Source organism: Mobula hypostoma, chromosome 8 (assembly GCF_963921235.1).
Source record: "Mobula hypostoma chromosome 8, sMobHyp1.1, whole genome shotgun sequence".
Lineage (NCBI taxonomy): Eukaryota > Metazoa > Chordata > Chondrichthyes > Myliobatiformes > Myliobatidae > Mobula > Mobula hypostoma.
In genome coordinates, this window is record NC_086104.1 from 28,669,616 (window position 1) to 28,691,897 (window position 22,282).

The 22,282-nt window shown below is 42.0% G+C and overlaps 1 protein-coding gene across 8 annotated transcripts in view; it reads right to left on the bottom strand.

Moving 5' to 3' along the window:
- Nucleotides 1–22,282, bottom strand: part of LOC134350427 (CAP-Gly domain-containing linker protein 4-like) — a 338,819-nt gene that overhangs the window by 58,544 nt on the left and 257,993 nt on the right. For 7 of the 8 annotated variants that reach the window (XM_063055606.1, XM_063055612.1, XM_063055607.1 and 4 more), the window contains one exon: nt 722–786. The exons of the other annotated variant lie outside the window; for it this stretch is intronic. In XM_063055606.1, the coding sequence (XP_062911676.1) occupies nt 722–786 (65 nt within the window). The remainder of the gene's footprint in view (nt 1–721; nt 787–22,282) is intronic. 8 annotated transcript variants of the gene reach the window in all.

A 22,282-nucleotide genomic window follows, 5' to 3' on the forward strand; every position in this document is an offset into this window, starting at 1 on the left:
ACTGAGGCATAAAAAGACTTGGGAGTCCTTGTGCAGGATTCCCTACAGGTTAATTTGCAGGTTGAGTCTGTGGTGAGGACAGCAAATGTAATGTTTGCATTTGTTTCAAAAGGACTAGAATATAGAAGGAAGGATGTAATATTGAGACTTTATAAAGCACTGCTAAGTCCTCACTTGGAGTATTGTAAGCAGTTTTGAGACCCTTTATCTTGGAAAGGATGTACTGAAACTGGAGTGTGTTCAAAGAGGTTCACAAAAGTGATTCTAGGATTCACTGGCTTCTCAAATGAACAGCACTTGATGGCTCTGGGCCTAAATTCACTGGAATTCAGAAGAATGGTGAAAGGCCTTGACAGAGTGGATATGGAGAGGATGTTTCCAATGGTTCGAGAGTCTAAGACCAGAGAACACAGCCTTAGAATAAAGGCGCATCCTTTTAGAACGGAGATGAGGAGGAACTTCTTTAGCCAGACAGTGGTGAATCTGTGGAATTCTTTGCCACAGGCAGCTGTGGAGGCCAAGTCATTATGTATATTTATGGCAGATGTTGACAGATTCTTGATTGGTCAGGGCATGAAGAGATATGGGGGGTAGGTAGGAGATTGGGGCTGAGAGAAAAATTAGATCGGCCATGATGAAATGGCGCAGCCGACGCGATAGGCAAAATGACCTAATTCTGCTCCTATATCTTATCATCTGATGGTCTAAATCAATTACCTACCTATAACTGATTGATTGAATCTGCTGGTTGGAATATCTGAGAAGGAATCCAATGCCTCTGTTGCCCTATAGGGAAAAAACAGATAGATTCACACTTTAAAATGAATCCTGTCAAGAGCAATTTATAATGTCAACTTTCATCTTTAGCATCCCAATTGGAATGGGGCTGTTAAGATGAAGAAATCTTTTCATATTAAGGTTGATTTGGTTTATATTAATACCAGATTTGGGAAAGATTGTTGAAGGTACCATTTGAAATAAAGGGATTTTTTTTTTGCCAGTAAAATAGAGACAAAGTTGTCCACCATATTATTGTAGCTATTGGGTATATACAAGAGCAAATCTCCACCATACCCAATGAAAAATGATAGGAAGAAAATATAGCTGCAGGAGTAATGCCTTTAAAAGAACCTTAGAAACCCATAACCAAAAACTTCATTGATGCTGAACCCAATATAGCAGGTAATGTGCACAGATATATTCTGCTCTAAAAGCCCACCATCAGCTCTCTTCAAAATGTCATGATGAGACATTCACCCTTCATTTTTGCTACAGGATTATATTGTGCATTTGAGGCATATTTTCTACTTTTTTTCTAGCAACTGGGCACATTCTGCACAGTGAATCCTACAGTTGGTACTTTCAGGTGCTTGGCAGTCCTTGCATGTGGATTCTTAATGATATCCTAGAAGCACATTTTTCTCATTGTTGTACATGAGGTAAGGAATAAGCAATTAGAAATTATCTCTGAATCTTTTCATTTCCTTTAAAAAGATTATGTAAATGACTCATAATTGCCCAGAAGAATCCATAAATGTCAACTAATTAAATAAGTACTTTTTCAGTGTCGATGGAATTTTAATCATTACTTTCAAGACAATTTTGTCTTCTGAATAATTTCCTACAACAGTGCTTAGAATAACACTATCCCCAAGCAGCTGAAATATTTAGAAAGGGCATACTTTCTCCCCAAAGAATTCAGTGAATCAGGTTAATTTCCCTAACAGGAAGACTTTTATTGTGCACTTATCGACCAATATTCTCAAAGTACCTTGCACATTAAGGCCAAGAACAGTCAGATTCACCAACCTAACATTATTGTTGCAGTTACCACGATTAACATCAATTTGCTCATATTAATCCAGTAATTGTAATCTTCTTTTAATTATTCCATATATTTTCAAAGTTTTATATGCTCAGGAGTTGGGAACAAAGAGGTATTATACATCATAAAGTCAGGCTGATGCATCAGTATAGATCTCAATGAGAGCTCTCTGATGGACCAATCAGCATTAAATTACCTTGTGGAGCTTCAATGCGTAATGACCTGCACAGGCGAGATAAACTTTCATTGTATTAACTACATGTTAACTGGTGAGACACAGGCCTACGAAAAATGTAGGGGATACAAAGTAGCAATTATACAACTTATGATTTTCATATTCTTTGTTAGCTTCAGAATAGTTTTTAAAGTGGCTTTATCAGTCATTAGGAATGAATGAATTTTCATGCCTTATTTCTTTCATTCAAGCATACCTGGGTGCAATTGAAAAATGCAAAAGCAAGAGTAGGCTTTATAGCCCCCCGAGCCTTCTCCAGCATTTAAAAATATCAAGGCTACATCTTGTCCACTTTCCCATCTAAATCTACCAGTGTCAAGAAATCTATCAATGTCAACTGTCAACCTTTACCATATTTAACAATTCAGCATCCACAGCCACCTATGATTGGGAATTCCCAAGATTCAATACACAATAAGTAAAGAATATTTCCTCATGGTCCTAAATGACTGACTCTGTATCCAAACACTACAGCTCCTAGTACTAGATACCTCAGCCAGAGGAAGCTGATTCTCAGTGTCTACTACCCAATTCCTCTCAAAATTATTACGTTTCAGAGAAAACACCTCTCCTTCTCCTGAACTTCAAACTGCATAGTCTAATTGTTCTGCAGAGGGCAAACCCCTTATCCCAGGAATCAATCTGATGAATCCATACTGCACTGTCTCTGAGAGGTAACCTTGGTAATACTACACATAGCACTAACAAAACCTTGCAAAAATAGTAAGCAGATTTACTTTGTCTGCACTTCAGGCCTATTGTGATAAAAACCAAAATTTCATTTACTCTTTCTTGTGCACTTGTTATAACAACAGCCTAACTTTATAAACCAGCAGAACACGATCACAACATTTACATGTTTCTCATCATTTCAACAATATTCTGTTTTCTATTAGGCTATCAAAATGAATAATTTTTACATGTTGGTCTATCTGTCCCTATCATACTTAATTATTAAACATATGTTTAACCAATGGCAGTGTCTTTTCATTTTGCTTTCAGCTAACTTTGTATTGTCAACAAGCTTACACATTTCCTATGGCTAAGTTATTAATATGCAAACTAAACAGCTAAAGACCAAATATTGATAACTATAGCACTCCACAGAAGCAGCCTGCTAACCTGAAATCAACCTGATTTTTCCTTATGTTTTCAGTTTTATCGTACCAAATCCCACCTGGGCCTCTGTACCTCCCTCTGTGATTGGAACCTTGACTTCCTAACCGGAAGACCACAGACTGTGCAGATTGGTGATAACATATCCTCTTCTCTGACGATCAACACTGGCGCACCTTAGGGGTGCGTGCTTAGCCCACTGCTCTACTCTCTGTATACACATGACTGTGTGGCTAGGCATAGCTCAAATACCATCTACAAATCTGCTGATGATGCAACCATTGTTGGTAGAATCTCAGGTGGCGTACAGGAGTGAGATATGCCAACTAGTGGAATGGTGCCGCAGCAACAACCTGGCACTCAACATCAGTAAGACGAAAGAGCCGATTGTGGACTTCAGGAAGGCTAAAACGAAGGAACACATACCAATCCTCATAGAGGGTTCCGAAGTGGAGAGAGTGAGCAGCTTCAAATTCCTGGGTGTCAAGATCTCTGAGGATCTAACCTGATCCCAACATATTGATGTAGTCATAAAGGCGGCAAGACAGCGGCTATACTTCATTAGGAGTTTGAAGCGATTTGGCATGTCAACAAATACACTCACAATGATGACGACGTCAACTCAGACCTGAGAGGCCAGTGTCGGGCATCTTCATGCCTTACAAGGCACAGTTCGAGAGGCTGTGTGGGGCGCCACTCCTCACACAGACATTTCGCAGAATTACTTTACGAGGCCGAGTTGCGAGCTCGACATCAACCCGGTGCAGATGGAGAGCGCACATGGGGGCAATCTGTCACTGGATCGAACTCGGGAACCTCCGTTCTCAAGCCCGGCACTGATCTCACTGTGCCACCAGCCGACCCCAAATACACTCAGAAACTTCCATAGTTGTACCTTGGAGAGTATTCTGACAGGCTGCATCACTGTCTGGTATGGAGGGGCTACTGCACAGGACCAAAAGAAGCTGCAGAGGGTTGTAAATCTAATCAGCTCCATCTTGGTTACTAGCCTACAAAGTACCCAGGACATCTTTAGGGAGTGGTGTCTCAGAAAGGCAGCGTCCATCATTAAAGACCTCCAGCACCAGGGCATACCCTTTTCTCACTGTTACCATCAGGTAGGAGGTACAGAAGCCTGAAGGCACACACTCAGTGCTTCAGGAACAGCTTCTTCCCCTCTGCCATCCAATTCCTAAATGGACTTTGAATCTTTGGACACTACCTCACTTTTTTTTAATATACAGTATTTCTGTTTTTGCACATTTTTAATAATCTATTCAATATATGTTATTGATTTACTTGTTTATTTATTATGTTTTATTTTTTTTTGTCTCTCTGCTAGATTACGTATTGCAGTGAACTGCTGCTGCTAAGTTAACAAATTTCACGTCACATGTCAATGATAATAAACCTGATTGATTTTGACATTACTTTTTTGACAAGGTCCCACACAGGAGATTAATGTGCAAACTTAAAGCACACGGTATTGGGGGTAAGGTATTGATGTGGATAGAGAATTGGTTAGCAGACAGGAAGCAAAGAGTGGGAATAAACGGGACCTTTTCAGAATGGCAGGCAGTGACTAGTGGGGTACCGCAAGGCTCAGTGCTGGGACCCCAGTTGTTTACAATATATATTAATAACTTGGATGAGGGAATTGAATGCAGCATCTCCAAGTTTGCGGATGACACGAAGCTGGGCGGTAGTGTTAGCTGTGAGGAGGATGCTAAGAGGATGCAGGGTGACTTGGATAGGTTGGGTGAGTGGGCAAATTCATGGCAGATGCAATTTAATGTGGATAAATGTGAAGTTATCCACTTTGGTGGCAAAAATAGGAAAACAGATTATTATCTGAATGGTGGCCGATTAGGAAAAGGGGAGGTGCAACGAGACCTGGGTGTCATTATACACCAGTCATTGAAAGTGGGCATGCAGATACAGCAGGCAGTGAAAAAGGTGAATGGTATGCTGGCATTTATAGCGAGAAGATTCGAGTACAGGAGCAGGGAGGTACTACTGCAGTTGTACAAGGCCTTGGTGAGACCACACCTGGAGTATTGTGTGCAGTTTTGGTCCCCTAATCTGAGGAAAGACACCCTTGCCATAGAGGGAGTACAAAGAAGGTTCACCAGATTGATTCCTGGGATGGCAGGACTTTCATATGAAGAAAGACTGGATGAACTAGGCTTGTACTCGTTGGAATTTAGAAGATTGAGGGGGGATCTTATTGAAACGTATAAAATCCTAAAGGGATTGGACAGGCTAGATGCAGGAAGATTGTTCCCGATGTTGGGGAAGTCCAGAATGAGGGGTCACAGTTTGAGGATAAGGGGGAAGCCTTTTAGGACTGAGATTAGGAAAAACTTCTTCACACAGAGACTGGTGAATCTGTGGAATTCTCTGCCACAGGAAACAGTTGAGGCCAGTTCATTGGCTATATTTAAGAGGGAGTTAGATATGGCCCTTGTGGCTACGGGGATCAGGGGGTATGGGGGGAAGGCTGATGCAGGGTTCTGAGTTGGATGATCAGCCATGATCATAATAAATGGCGGTGCAGGCGCAAAGGGCCGAATGGCCTACTCCTGCACCTATTTACTATGTTTCTATGTTTAATAACATTTCATTTGGCATCCTATCAACTGTCTTTTGAAAGTTCAGGAATACTACATCCATTGGTTCCTATCCTAGTTACCTCCCCAAAAACTCTCTTATACCTTTCATCAAAACTGCATTGTCATTTCCAAATTACATGATTACTTTCTAAAGTAGCTTATTACAAAATTCCTAATTTTGAATTATATATTACCCAATAACATGTCCAGCCAACTAATCAATAACTTCCTATTTTCTCTCTTTTTTACCTCTCTTGAGGAACAGCATTACATTTGCTATTGTCCAATCATCTAATACTGTTCCAGAATATAGGGATTTTTGGAAGATCATCACAAAGGCATCCATTATCTATACACTAACTCTTAGAGAAATTAGATTGCAGGCTGTAAGGCAGAAATTTGTTGATTATTGTTCTCCTTATTTTTGTCCATCACTTCTCGTATGTGATTAATCACCACACATCTTTAGCATTAGACAGCAATAAAGTGTGCAATCTTAAAGGCAGATTTTTCATTTTAATTGTACCTAATTTCCTGATGCAATGAAAATATATAATGAAGTATAATACTTGGCAAGCTACTTACATTTGATTTCCAATGTTGAAACCTGGCAGAATCTCTTGGAGGCACAAAGACAAATACCAGGATTTTGGTGACTGAAAAAGCGTAGATAGATTTCTTTGCAAAGTTTAGTAAGTTTTGATTTTAGAATTAAACTTAGTTTGAAACATTTATAATTTCTTTCATTGTATTAACTAGTGATTAGAAAAATTGCCTTGCAGGGAAGGTTCAGAGTTAATTTGGCGGTGACTAGAGTAGTTAGGAGGAAATTACAGTCATCTGGGGCTGTCTCTGACCTTCGAAATTATTATGTGTAGCAAGTCCCTGGTAACAAAAAAGGTAATATTCCAGCTATTAATTAACATAACAAGAACAGTTTAATCAATTGTTTATAATTTAGAACATCCACTGGGCCAGACTCAGAGCAGTCAATGTCTTTCAAAGAAGATTGATGATCAAGCACAACGAAGAGGACACAAAAAGCATTCCAGAAAAAAAGAGAGTTATTGGTCATTTATTAATAGCAAGGTGGTCAGAGTGGACAAGAATATGTAATCATAGCAAGGTGAGCCCAAAGATGACTTGGTGGCTAGAAAATTAGAAAGATCAAAACTTCCGCGACTGACCAAATTTACTTGTATATGAGGAGGGAGGGAGTTTCATAAATCAAACTAATACACTTATGGCTTACAATGAGAGTAGGCTGCCTAGAGATCAGTGGGGATTCTGTTTGGAAAACAGTTCACCATGGGTGGGGGGGGCGAACTAGGTGGGCTTTGATCAGCAGCTTAACAGTTAGGGTTGGAGGATAACTGGTTGAGAAGAATGCTATTGAGGGAAATGACAGCTAGTGGGTTTGTGCTGTTCTTGGTAAGGGGTTCAGTACTGAGGTCTGGATCAGTAGATTACTGGGAATAGAAACAGGCAGGAAAATTATGTGGATGGTCAGCGTAGGGCTTGGTTGAGGACAAAAACATCAGAGAGAGGAGGGGTGGGAAGCTCTTTGGGCAGCAGAAAGAGGAGCATTTATCATCAGACACTAGGCAATGAGCGGAGAAGGGTAGTGGTGGTGCTTTCGTGCTATGTTGTCTTACACAGGCAGCGGCAGATCGAGAGGTCGTCTCCGTTGCAAAGTAGATGGAGGGGAAGGCAGTAAAATGCTGCCGCCGCCACCAAGCGACACTCGGCCAACCCTTGCGAGATGAGGAATCTGCTAATGACTTGCAATAAAAGGAAGCATGGCTCAGTTTCCAACAGCTTTTATAGACAACGGACAATAGGTGCAGGAGTAGGCTATTCGGCCCTTCGAGCCAGCACCGCCATTCTCCGTGATCATGGCTGATCATCCACAATCAGTACCCCATTCCTGCCTTCTCCCCATATCCCTTGACTCCACTATCTTTAAGAGTTCTATCTAACTCTTTCTTGAAAGCATCCAGAGAATTGGCCTCCACTGCTTTCTGAGGCAGAGCATTCCACAGAACCACAACCCTCTGTGTGAAAAAGTTTTTCCTCAACTCCGTTCTAAATGGCCTACCCCTTATTCTTAAACTGTGGCCACTGGTTCTGGACTCACCCAACATCAGGAACATGTTTCCTGCCTCTAGTGTGTCCAATCCCTTAATAATCTTATATGAGGAGAGGAGAAGATGGTGGCGCGACGCAGCGCACAGCGGCCACTCCGGTAATTAATATCTGTTATCTGTCAAATAGGGTACCGTGCACAATCCTGATTTGATGGAGACAGACGTGAGAGTGCGGAGGAACATCTGGTGAAACTTCTGAAATACCTGTTTCACTGCCGCTGCTACTGTGTGATCCAGAATCTCCGGAGGGGAAGGCCCCGAGTCCTCGGCTTTGCTTGTTGCGCAGCAACCGGGGCGGGGTTGAAGCACTCGGCAGAGATGGTGCTCGGTGTCGGAGGCTCGAAGTTTTCAGATGGACTCAGAGATGGCTGTGGTTGGGTGCTTCCAGGGTGCTGTATCGGCAACTTTGCAGCGCTGGAGGTTCATGGCAGGGAGAGTTTCTCCCTTCTACCATCTGTGTGAGATGATGGGCTATGGGAACTTTGAGACTTTTTTTTTACCGTACCCATGGTCTGCTCTTCATCAAATTACGGTATTGCTTTGCACTGTTGTAACTATATGTTATAATTATGTGGTTTTTGTCAGTTTTAGTCTTGGTCTGTCCTGTGTTTCTGTGATATCATACTGGAGGAACATTGTATCATTTCTTAATGCATGCATTTCTAAATGATAATAAACGAGGACTGAGTGTCCTCATAATCTAATCTAATGTTTCAATCAGATTCCCTCTCATCCTTCTAAATTCCAGTGTATACAAGCCCAGTCGCTCCAATCTTTCAACATATGACAGTCCCGCCATCCCAGGAATTACCTCGTGAACCTACACTGCACTCCCTCAATAGCAAGAATGTCCGTCCTCAAATTTGGAGACCAAAACTGTACACAATACTCCAGGTGTGGTCTCACCAGGGCCTTGTACAACTGCAGAAGGACCTCTTTGTTCCTATACTCAACTCCCCTTGTTATGAAGGCCAACATGCCATTAGTTTTCTTCACTGCCTGCTGTACCAGCATGCTTACTTTCAGTAACCGATGAACAAGGACACCGAGATCTCGTTGTACTTCCCCTTTTCCTAACTTGACGCCATTCAAACTGTAATCTGCCTTCCTGTTCTTGCCACCAAAGTGGATAACCTCACATTTATCCACATTAAACTGCATCTGCCCACTCACCCAACCTGTCCAAGTCACCCTGCATTCTCATAACATCCTCCTCACATTTCACACTGCCACCCAGCTTTTTGTCATCTGAAAATTTGCTAATGTTACTTTTAATCTCTTCATTTAAATCATTAATGTATATTGTAAATAGCTGCGGTCCCAGCACCGAGCCTTGTGGTACCCCACTAGTCACTGCCTGCCATTCTGAAAAGGACCCGTTAATCCCTACTCTTCGTTTCCTGTCTGCCAACCAATTTTCTATCCATGTCAGTACCCTAACCCCAATACCATGTGCTCCAATTTTGCCCACTAATCTCCTGTGGGACCTTATCAAAGGCTTTCTGAAAGACCAGGTACACTACATCCACTGGCTCTCCCTTATCCATTTTCATAGTTACATCCTCAAAAAATTCCAGAAGATTAGTCAAGCATGATTTCCCCTTTGGACCGATCCTGTTACTGCTATCCAAAGGTGCCGCTACTTCATCTTTTATAATTGACTCCAGCATCTTCCCCACCACTAATGTCAGGCTAACTGGTCTATAATTCCCTGTTTTCTCTCTCCCTCCTTTCTTAAAAAGTGGGATAACATTAGCTACCCTCCAATCCATAGGAATTGATCTTGAATCTATAGAACATTAGAAAATGATTACCAATGCATCCACAATTTCTAGAGCCACCTCCTTAAGTACCCTGGGATGCAGACCATCAGGCCCTGGGGATTTATCAGCCTTCAGTCCCATCAGTCTATCCAACACCATCTTCTGCCTAATGTGTATTTCCTTCAGTTCCTTCATTACCCTAGGTCCTCTGGCCACTATTACATCTGGGAGATTGTTTGTCTACCCTAGTGAAGACAGATCCAAAATACCTGTTCAACTCGTCTGCCATTTCTTTGTTCCCCATAATAAATTCACCCGTTTCTGTCTTCAAGGGCCCAACTTTGGTCTTAACTAATTTTTTCCTCTTCACATACCTAAAGAAGCTTTTACTATCCTCCTGTTTACATCCTTTTGTGGGGTGGGGGGGGGGGGTACCTGGATAGCTGTGCCATTACAGTGGAAGAAAGAGCCAAGCATGACCAGCAGTTTCTTAGCATTAAACCTACTGGTGGAACGATTACTGGTGATCAGGCGCGAAATTTCTTCCTTCAGTCCGGATTGCCTCCATCTGTTCTTACAGAGATATGGGTTCTGACTGACATGACTAATGACAGAAAGATGGATCAAATGGAGTTCTCTATAGCCATGAAATTGATCAAGATAAAACTACAGGGTCATCAGCTTCCCTCATCACTGCCTCCCATCATGAAACAAGCACCAATGGCTGCTCCAACAACACCAGCATTTGGTATAGCCAATGTTCCAGCTTTGTCCTCCATGGGTTCAGTAGCACCTTTGTCAATGGCGCCCATGCCAGTTGTGGGGATGTCACCACTACTGGTATCTTCTGTTCTGTTCTTCTGTATAATCTTATCATATGATGGAGCAATTTCTGGGTAGTTATTTTTTGCTCATGTATGTTTCATTTGAAGAAAAGTATGTTTTGTCACTAACCATTAAAAATTATACATTCTCACTGAAAAACAGCAATAAATTTTATTTATTTATTTAGAGATGCAGCATGATAACAGGCCATTCTGGCCCAATGAGCTCATGCCACCCAATTACACATATGTGACCAATTAACCTACTAGCCCCTATGTCTTTGGACAGTGGGAGGAAACTGGAGATCCATGCAGTCACTGGGAGAACACAGAAACTCCTTCCAGCCAACAGTAGTGATTTAACTCCAATCCCTGGCAGTGTAATAGCATTACCCTAACACCACACTCGGACCACATCACAGCCAATATTAAATTTCTCAGCCTTAACATTACACACCTGTGAACGTAGTGTTTACATCCTTCATTTACTAATGTGAAATTTATATTTTGTTATCTAGAGCAGTAACCAGTTATAAATAATCAATTTAATACACTTGTTAAAATAGCAAACACTATATTTAATAGGATTGTGTTAACTATTCTTCCATTAATATTTTGATTGCAATGTGACAGGTACCCATAATATTTTCATCATAAGTCTGGTTGTGATGAGACAGCTTATAATTGTGACAAATGGTATCAGGTAAGTTACCACCAAGGAATAGCATTGGTTACCCAACATTGCTATTTTTCTCAGACATATACAATGGATTCCGGTAATTGTGCCATCAGTTAATAAGGGCAGCAATTTATTTGGGACAGCTCTTAAAGAACAAAAGAATAAATTGAGAAAATAGTGTGGGTTCCCTTTGTTTATTTGGGACACTATGCTACTTAATCAGGCCAAGAGAACAGTTTCTAACTAGCGTCAGTTGCATACATTTGCGTGGCCATTAGACACTACACCTTGCTTAGAGTGATCAGCTTTTAAATACCGCCAGTTGTGTGTGCTTGTGTTCAAAAAGCAGTGATCTTTGTCACAGATAGTTGGCAAAAAATAAACAGTAAGACAATTTGTTAACCGTGGTTTCAAATCTTCATTAAGAGATGCCAGAAATGGCCAAGAGTAAAAATGACACAATTTTGCTACTTCAACAAGTTAGAAATTACAAAGAATTTGAAGGCATCAACAATCATCTTGAATGTTACAATTAAAATATAAGATTTGGATGATGCAATCATCTATCCAAAGGATTGCATGAAGCCAGTTCATCATCTGCACTGATTTTGTTCATTTACAGTCAATCACAGCAGATGAATTCCTCCATTGGTAACTATTAGGAACTAATAAGAGAAACTCTGCAGATGCTGAAAATCCAAGCAACACAAACAAAGTGCTGGAGGAACTCAGCAGGCCAGGCAGCATATATGAAAAAAGTACAATCGACATTTGGGACCGTTGAAGAAGGGGGTGGGGATCGGTGAAGGAGGAGGGCACCCAGTGGCCACCCATTTTAATTCCACTTCCCATTCCCAATCTGATATGTTAATCCATGGCCTCTTCTACTGTTGCGATGAGGCCACACAAAGGTTGGAGGAACAACACCTTGTATTCCATCTGAGTAGCTTCCAATCAGATGGCAGGAACATCAATTTCTCAAACTTGCGGTAATTTCCACTCCCCCCCCCCACCCCCCGAACCACCTTCACCATTCCCCATCCCCTTTACCCTCTCTCACCTTATCTCCTTGCCTGCTCTTTGCCTCCCTCCGGTGGTCCTCCCCTCTTCTCTTTCTTCCATGGCCTTCTGTTCTCTCCTATTGGACTCCCCTTTCTCCAGCCCTGTATCTCTTTCACCAGTCAACTTCCCAGGTGCTTACTTCATCTCTCCCCTTGCAGTTTCACCTTTCACCTTGTGTTTCTTTCTCCCCTCCCCACCTTTTATATCTACTTCTCATCTTTTTTTCTCTAGTCCTGCCAAAGGGTCTCGGCCCAAAACGTCAACTGTATTTTTATCCATATATGCTGCCTGGCCTGCTGAGTTACTCCAGCATTTTGTGTGTGTTTATTAGAAATTAATACACAGTTTTATAGCACTATAGAGGTATTGATAGTGTTCTAAGTTGTTCTGTATTTGATTTAGATACATATTTCTTTACTTAAACATGGGCTTGTCTTCTTTATACTTTTAACTATTTCCATGAAACTTGAGCTAATTGGGGCAGCCACTTAATTGAGCCAAAACATACTGATCCTGACATGCCCCAATTAACTGGAATCCACTGTAATTACAAAAGATAACAAATGCATCCTTGCACAAAATGACATCTGCTACACTGAAAGATTTGCAACACATCAGGGTCATAAGGCAATTCATGTGTTGACTGATGGATGGATCACTGCTTAATGAGGTCACAGCTGCCATTCATTATTTATCTACACCACTGCAGAAACAGATTAAAGCCCATAACCCTACCCAATGACAAGCAATTGAAAGACCCAAGCATTGCTCTCGAAGTATGCAGCAACATAATTAAAGCAATAACTTTGCTGCCCGACAAAATTGAAAGGAAAATCTTTAAAGATACTGCACGAAGGGACAAAAGAATCCAGCATAAACAACTGAAAAGTGTAATGATGCTGGATATGTTCTTTATATTTTATTCTGTTTCATTTGATTGAAAATCATTTCTAGAAGAGGAAAATGAATTGAAGGCTATTTTTTTCTTAAATTCTACCAACAGTTTTGGCCATTTTTTTACATTACTATTTACTTGACACTAAGTTAATCAAGATTAGTTTTCACATCCTGAGCACTTGATAGGTTGAAGATGGTTCAAACCATCTCATTGATCTCACTTTCTTTCACTCTGATCTAGAAAATGAACTTCATAATACAAAAATGTGTCGCCAAATACTTCAATTGCTTATCTGGAAATGAACTGCTGGAATGCTTTCCTTTTTCACTTTTCACCATTTTAACCTTAATTGAAAAACTGATGAATGAAAGTAACTTCCATCACCCCTTCTTTGCAGGACAGACTAGAGAAGCACAATAAATAAACCTGAATAATTCAAAATCCTGACAGAAAATGTTGTGAAATATCTGCACGTGGATGGACAAAGTGAAAAAGTGTCAGGCACATCTCCGCTAGAAGCACTCTGGAAACAAAGTTGTAGGCTTAACCTCTGTTCTATAGATCTGAGGCTAAGAATCAGTTTGATACAACTGTGCAGAACTGAGAAAATGCAGCAGTTTATGGTGGTGTCACTTTACGAATGAGATGTCACACCAAAGCCTTGTTTTCCTTCTCAGGATGGATGTTCATTGTCCATAAAACTATAAGACATAGGAACAGAATTAGGCTATTTGGCCCATCGAGTCTGCTCCATTATTTCTTCATGGATGATCCACTACCTTCTCAACCCCATTCTCCTGCCTTCTCCTCATAGCTTTTCATGCCAAGACTAACCAAGAACCTATCAACCTCCACCTTAAATCCACCCAATGACAAGGCCTCCACCGCCGCCAGTGGCAATGAATTCCACAGATTCACCACCTTCTGGCTAAAGAAACTTTCTCCTCATATCCATTCTAAAGCGACGTCTGTCCTTTCTGAGTCTGTGCACACTGGCCCAAGACTCCCAAATATCCTCATCACAACCATTCTATCTAGTTTGTTCAACATTTGATAGGTATCAATGAGATTCTCCCTCCTTATTCTTCTGAATTTCAGCGAGTAAAGGCCCACGGCCATCAATCACTCCTTGTACAATAAGCCTTTCATTCTCAGAATCATTCTCATCAAAGTCCTCTGAATATTCTCCAACATCAATACATTTTTTCTTAAATACTGGGCCCAACACTGCTCACAATACTCATGTAAGGCTTCTCCAGTATCTTCTCAGGCCTCAGCATTATGTCCTTGCTTTTATATTCTGGTCCTTTCAAAATGAATGCTAACATTACATTTGCCTTCCTCACTAGCAATTCAACCTGCAAATTAACCTTTAGGCATCTGCACAAGGAGCCCCAAGTTCCATTTCACCTTGAATTCCTTCTTCCAAAGTATATACTTCCCAACATTGGATTCCATTTGCCACTTCTTTGCCCATCCTCCTAATCTGACAAGTCTTTTTGCAGCCTCCCTGCTATCACAACTCTAACTGTGCCTCCACCTATATTCAAATTGTCCACAAACTTGGCCACAAAGTCATCAATTCCATCATCCAAATTATTGGCATACAATGCAAAAAGAAGCGGTCCCAACACTACTAGTCATAGGTCTCCAGCCAGAAGAAGTCCCGTTGACAACTATCCACTGTTTTCTATGAGCAAGACAATTCTGAATCCAATTCACTGTGGCTTCCACTTATGTTAATCTTTTGTTTGAATCTTTCTAAAATCCATAAAAAACAACAGCCACAGCTCTACCTTCATCAATCCCCTTCATTACCTTGAAAAACTCATCAAGTTAGTGAGGGACAACTTGCCCAAACAGGACGTTTCTGTAGAACAGTGTGGCCATGCTAATTGGCATCAGAAAGTGTGGTGACATTTGCAGGCTGCTTGCAGCACAGCTTTGAGTGTGCTAGATGGTAATGCAAATGATGCATCTCACTGTAAGTTTCAATGTATATCTGATAAATAAATCTAAATCTGAGTCTGACAAAGCCAAGCTGACTGTCCCCAAATTGGCCATGGATTTCCAAATGTTCATAAATTCTATCCCTAAGAATCCTCTCCAGTACTTTCCCTACCACAGACATGAGACCCAATGGTCTATAATTTTCAGAATTATCTCCATTTCCCTTCTTGAATAATGGAACAAAACTAGCTACTCACCAGTCCTCCAGAACCTTGCCAGTGCCTAGAGAGGACATCGTGATATTGCTCAAGGCCTCAGCAATCTTATGGCTTGCCTCTCTCAGTAGCCTGGAGTATCTCCCATAATGGTCTGGGGACTTATCCATCTTAATGTTAATTAAAAGGCCCAGCACTACCTCCTTTCTTTACCTCAAATTTCCCCACCAATTCAGCATGCTCCACATTAATCCCCCTATCCTCCATGTCTTTTGAGGCCAAGTCATAAGGTATATTTAAAGCAGAGTTTGATAAATTCTTGATTAGTAAGGGTTACAAGGAGAAAACATAAGGATAGGGTTGAGAAGGATAATAGATCAGCCATGATCAAATTGTGGAGCAATGGCCTAATTCTACTGCTATGTTTTTTGGTCTTTTCCTCAGTAAATACTGATGCAAATACTGATTATGCAGCTCTATAAAGCACATTTGAAGTGTTGAGTTCCGTTCTGGTTGTCATAGAAAGGATGTAGAAGGTTTAGAGATGGTGCAGAGGAGATTTACCAGGATGTTGCCCTGATTAGAGAGCATGTCATTTCTCATTCAAGTCCCCATTCTCCCTCTCCTCAAGACTCCAGTCACCCTGCTTCGTCTCCCAGGGGCAACTCTTCTTCTTCATCCTCTCTTCCCCTCCTCCCATGATTCCATATACTCCAATCTTATTTTTCTTAATTCTAGACCACTTAAAATTTCAGTTCCACCACCACCACAAGCACATGTTCTCAATCCATGAAGTCAGACATCTACCTCTACCATTTCAAGGCAGTAACCCCTCTACCACCTGTAAATAGAGTGCTCAGTTCTTCACCTCCACATACTTCCATCCTCTGACAGCAGTTGTTCACTATGAGTCAACGTTCCAAGCAACAGCCAATGTTGGGCTTTGCTGGAAAGGCAGAAAAAAAATCTGATTAAAATTAACATAGCCTCACATCTTTGTCTCCCAGCTCCAGGTTAACAGCTACAGCCTCATTTTTTTCTCACTGTTTCCTTTGACACTAATGAGTTGGTATTTCAGACGGCATAACAGCAACCGAGCATTTATGCAATGAAATAATTGCTGAAGCAAGTCAAGAACATGAACCAATGCAGTTTCTGAAGGGATCAAGTTCCATTCTTCCATGATTCAGTGTTAAGTACATCTTAAGTGCTCACCTCATTTGAAAATAAAATTGGTGTACTGTGCTTTTAAAATCAGGGTTATGAAATCAAACCTTTTTGATGTGTTATTTTACTTGGAAACTGGCTCCACCAAAATTGAGGAGAAAATCACCAGACGACTTTGTTCTTTTCCCTTGGCAGTGATGTACCTTTGTTGGGAAGGCTGCCTTCAACCAGCGCACTCCCAAAATAAACCAGTACTTTAATCAGCAACATTTCCTGTCGTCCTAACTCTTTTTCTTTATTCAACAGGAAGAATTTTCTCATGCCTTGACTATATCAGCTGCATAAGCTGAGAACGTATGTAGATACAGAACAAGTGTTATATAGTTACGTACATAACCAGTTATATGTGAATATATAATTTATGGATTTGGCAATCCATAATGATAATGAAGGACCAGAAAATCGATTCCATAAATAATAGTGGTCAAAAGAGGGAGGAGTACATAGATCATTAAAATCACATGCGCATACAAAATACTGGCCTCTGTTTTCCAGTTCTCTAAATATATTAGGAATCTAAGTACCTAAGTGTTTTTTTAATATATATATATATATATATACACACACACACACACACACACACACATACACACAAACAAGAGCTAGCCTATTCCCTGTATTGGGCATTGTAACTTAGAAAGAATATATTGGTTTTTTTAAGAGGGTGGAGCTGGTTTACCAAAATGAGGCTTGTACTCCAAGAAGCAAATAATGAATTAGTAATTAAGAAGACTAGGTTGCATTCCCTGAAATCTAGGCTAAGGATTAATATGAACTGATCCAGTAAGTATGCTGATTGAGATATCCAAGACAAAGAACCATGGTCTAAAAATTAAAACTAAGTTTCAATTGGTGGCGAAAGTTTGAAATTATCTCCCATAAATGACAATTATTGCTAAGTCAGTTGTTCATTACAAATCTGTGACTGACAGAAGTTTTCTTAAGCCAAGGTGTTAAGGGATATGCTTCAGTGGTAGGTATTTGCAGTTTGATAACAGATAACAGTTAGATTTCAGCATGAAAATGAGAAACAGAAACCCAAAGGATACCACGTGATTTAGAATAAGTATGCTGGAAATACTCATTTCATTTCAGATCTCAGGTGACTAAAGCATTCTGCTTTTGGATTTTTCACAATTTTGGAATTATTGTTAGTGCTAAAAGTAAGGTACTGACATGTCTCATCATTCCAATAATGTGGATATTTGTTCTGTTGCTCTAAGCTATTTGTTGTCATTTTTCTATGCTGTTCAAAAATGACAAGACACGTCAGTACTGTTTTGATTAAGCAACGATTTCATGATGCAAACTGTTTTCCTAAGCATGCTATAAAAAGCAGTTTTTTATTTATTTGCAGCACTAAGGCCAAAAATTTGAACATGAGATAATTTATGCTTTCAGATCATGCTTTAGGTCTCGGCCTGAAACGTCGACTGTACCTCTTCCTAGAGATGCTGTCTGGCCTGCTGCGTTCACCAGCAACTTTGATGTGTGTTGCTTGAATTTCCAGCATCTGCAGAATTCCTGTTGTTTGCGAATAAATAATAGTTTTGTTTTCATAAGAAGGGTAATTGGAAAGAGAGTTGTGTACATACATCTATTGATGCTTCTGGACACATCTTCAGTGATGTTCCTGGAATCATCGGGTGTTTCGGGTCTTTCAACATCATACAACCTCCTCCAGGTGACCCAGCCGGGGCTGATCAGACCCCAGCTTGTGTCCAGATGGCTAGCTACTTATGACTCCATGGTTCCCCTCTTTTGAACCACAGCCATCTTGAGGCCCTCTCTGCCGCATCGGTGGTATTCCGGATCGCTCTCCTCTTCCTCTCTCCCTCGAAGCCCAAAATGCTGAAGGCTCTAACTAAAGAATGGGCTACGAATCCCCTACAACCAACCTCCAATGGGAGACACCTCACTCTCCATCCAGCCTGCTGACAGTTGCTGACCAGTCCTGCGTACTTGGAGAGCTTCCTTTCAAAGGCCTCCTCCAAGCTATCTTCCCATGGGACTGTCAGCTCCAGCAGCATCACTTGCTTAGTAGACTCAGACACTAGGACAATGTCTGGTCGCAGGGTGGTGGCTGCGATATGGTTGGCGAATTTCAGCTGCCCTTCGAGGTCCACCAAAAGCTGCCAGTCCCTTGAAGAGGTCAGAATGCCTGCAGATGTTCTTTTGCAGGTATTGGCTGCTCCCCAGCTCTGACAAAGGCAATGGTCTGCTTGGAGGGTCGGGACCACTTCGCCCACTCAACTCCTGCGCTGACGGCTTCAGCGCTGGTCTTCAGGACCTAATCATGCCTCCACCTGTACCGTCTCTCACCAAGTGCCCTTGCACAGCCGCTGAGGATGTGCTCCAGGGTTCCTCGCTTGGAGCACAGTGGGCACGCAGATGACTCTGCCTTGCCCCATGTGTGCAGGTTTGATGGGCTTGGAAGCACATCGTACACTGCCTGGATGAGAAATTGGATGCGGTGTGGTTCGGCTTTCCAAACATCAGCCCAGGTCACTTTCCTCTCAACCGCATTCTCCCATCTTGTCCAAGCTCCCTGTTGCTTCATTCCCACCGCCTTGCAGGCTCTCATCTCCTCCACTACTGCTCTCACCTCCTCCTGAACTAGATGACGCCTTTCCTTCCCTCTGGTGTCCATTTGGGGAGTTGGAAAGGATCCTAGCCCAGCTCGGCCTCGTGTGACCACTCCCACCAGCCTCCTGTGACGCAGCCTTGCCTCTGCCTCCTGAACAGCTTCCTCTGCCCTCCACTTCCTGCCAGTACTTACTTGGGTCCCTGCTCTAGCCACCTTCGGGTCACTTGAGTCCCTATACTGTAGCACTTCTCTGGCTCTTGTTACCTTGAATTCTTCCTCCAAGGATTTGAAGGGTAGTTGCAGTTTGTTGTGGTGTCCATAGAGTGCGATGCTGCTCAGGCTCTTTGGCAGCCCCAGCCATCTCCTGAGGTGGTTGCTAACCCTCCTCTCTAAGGTTTCGACTGTCAAGATCGGAACTGCATAGACGAGGAGGGGCCACAGGATTCTGGGAAGAATGCCATGCTGATACACCCAGGCTTTAACCTTCCCAGGTAGGCCAGACTTGTCCACAGATTTCAGCCAGCCATCCAACTCGGTGCAGGTTGCCTGAATGGATGTTGTGTCCCTTAAAGAGCTGTCAAAAACTTTGCCTAAGCTCCTTACTGGCTTTTCTGTGATGGTTGGGATGGCTGTGCCTGCGATGCTGAACCGGAACTTGTTCTCCACCTTCCCTTTCCTCAGCACCATCGATCTTGATTTGGCAGGTTTGAAACGCATCCGGGCCCACTCCACCAGCTTTTCAAGCCCTTGCAGAATCCTCCGGCAGCCTGGGACTGATTCTGTGGTGACTGTGAGGTCATCCACGAATGCCCTGAATGGTGGTTGCCGTTGAGCGGAATTCATTCTGGGCCCTCTGGACTCTGGTTCAGCAGACTTAGTGAGCATGTTCATGGCTAGGGAGAACAGTGTCACTGAGATAGTGCACCCTGTGATGATGCCGACCTCCACCTTGTGCCAGGTTGATGTAATTGCTCCTGAAGAGACCATCATCCTGAAGTTGCTGTAATGATTAGCGATAAGGTCTCTGATTCTGCTGGGGACGTGATATTTGGTCAGCGTGAGCTGCACCAGCTTGTGCGGGATGGAACCATATGCATTTGCCAGGCCGAGCCACAACACTGACAGGTTGCCCTTGCTCTCTCGCGCCTCCCTAATGAACTGTGTCACCACACCGATGTGCTCCAGACAGCCCGGCATCCCTGAAGTGCCACCCTTCTGGACTGATGTATCAATATCGGTGTTCTTTGCTAGGTAGGTGCACCATCAGTGGGAAACTGCACTGAAGAAGATCTTCACCTCGACACACAGCAGGGAGATGATGCGAAACTGATCTATCTGGGTGGCATTTTCCTCCTTTGGGATCCACACCCCTTCAGTCACTCTCCACTGCTCTGGGAGAGAAAATCCATGAAAATTCTCACTGAATGTGGGGTGTGGAAAGCACCAAAGGAGAAGGAAATTTCTCATCAATTAGATGAGTTTTTAAAGAGGAAGGAGATGGGAACTTTACAGGAGATTTGACCCAGAGGCAGAAGCAGCAGAGAACTGATAGACTATATACTTGTTATTGAAACTCCTATTTTGGATGACAATAAAATATTTTAAAATTCCTGCACCTTTCTGCAATATACTTAAAATAGACTTTTCACAGTCATTCCCAAATTAAAAGTTTTGATGATAACATGACCAGTTCACTCAAAAGCAATGCATTGTTAAGATCTTATAATAAATTAGATGAAATATTTATTGCTTGTAGATTTTGAAATTTAGATCACTCAATTATAAAGTGTGTTCTGACTTTATTGTCAGGTCTATGGAATTGTTGATAATCAGCTCATCATTGTGCAATACAAGTTTTTTTTATTTCTGGTATGATGCACATCAGCAGAAGTACTGCTGTCTGCTAACATTATTTTTCATAATTATTTCACAATGACCTGCAATGTACTTTGGAGACCTATTCACCAGATGTTGAGATAACTCACTGTGAGAAACAAATGTCGCATCATCTTCCATAACCAGACAAATCTTTCTCTTACCTCCCTTTCAAAATTTTGAAGGATTATGTCTTTTGTGACTCTGTGGGCTGCTCTTCCATCTCCACCTTTCCTTCTGACACACTCCTCCTGTAACCACAGGAAATGCAGCATTTGCTCTTTTACCTCACCCCTTCCCACCAACAAAGAAACTGCAGAATCATTTCATCATCTACCTATTGCATTCAAACTCACAATATCTCCTCTGTCATGGAGAAACCAAACATAAGACCACAAGACATAAGAGCCAAATTAGGCCATTTGGTCCTTCGAGTCTGTTCCATCATTCAATCATGGCTGATCCCTTTTTCATCTCCTCAGCCTCACTCCCTGGCCTTCTCCCTGTAACCTTTGAAGCCATGTCCAATCAAGAAACTATCAAGCTTAGCCTTAAATACGCCCAATGATCTGGCCTCCACAGCTGCCTGTGGTAACGAATTCAACAAATTCACCACGCCCTGGTTGAAGAAATTTCTCTGCATCTCTGTTTTGAAAGGGTGCCCCTCTTCCCTGAGGCTGTGCCGTCTTGTCCTACACTCCACCAGCATGGGAAACATCCTTTCCACACCTACTCTGTCTAGACCTTTCAACATTCGAAAGGTTTCAATCAGATTCCCCCTCATCCTTCTGAATTCCAGCGGATACAGACCCAGAGTCCTCAAATGTTCCTCGTATGATAACCCTTTCATTACTGAAATCATCCTTGTGAACCTCCTCTAGATCCCCTCTCCAATGCCAGCACATCTTATCTAAGATGAGGGCCCCAAAACTGTTCACAATCTCAGGGTGAGGCCTCAGCATCACATCTCTGCTCTTCTATTCTAGACCTCTTGAAATGAATGCTAAAGTGGCATTTGCCTTCCTCACCACTGATTCTACCTGCAAGTTAACCTTTAGGGTATTCTGCACAAGGACTCCCAAGTCCCTTTGCATCTCAGATTTTTGAATTTCTTCCCATTTAGAAGATAGTCCACACATTTATTTCTACTACCAAAGTGCATGACCATGCATTTTCCAACATTGTATTTGATTTGCCTCTCTCTGGCCCATTCTCCTAATCTGTCCAAGTTCTTCTGCAGCCTCCCTGTTTCCTCAACACTACCTGA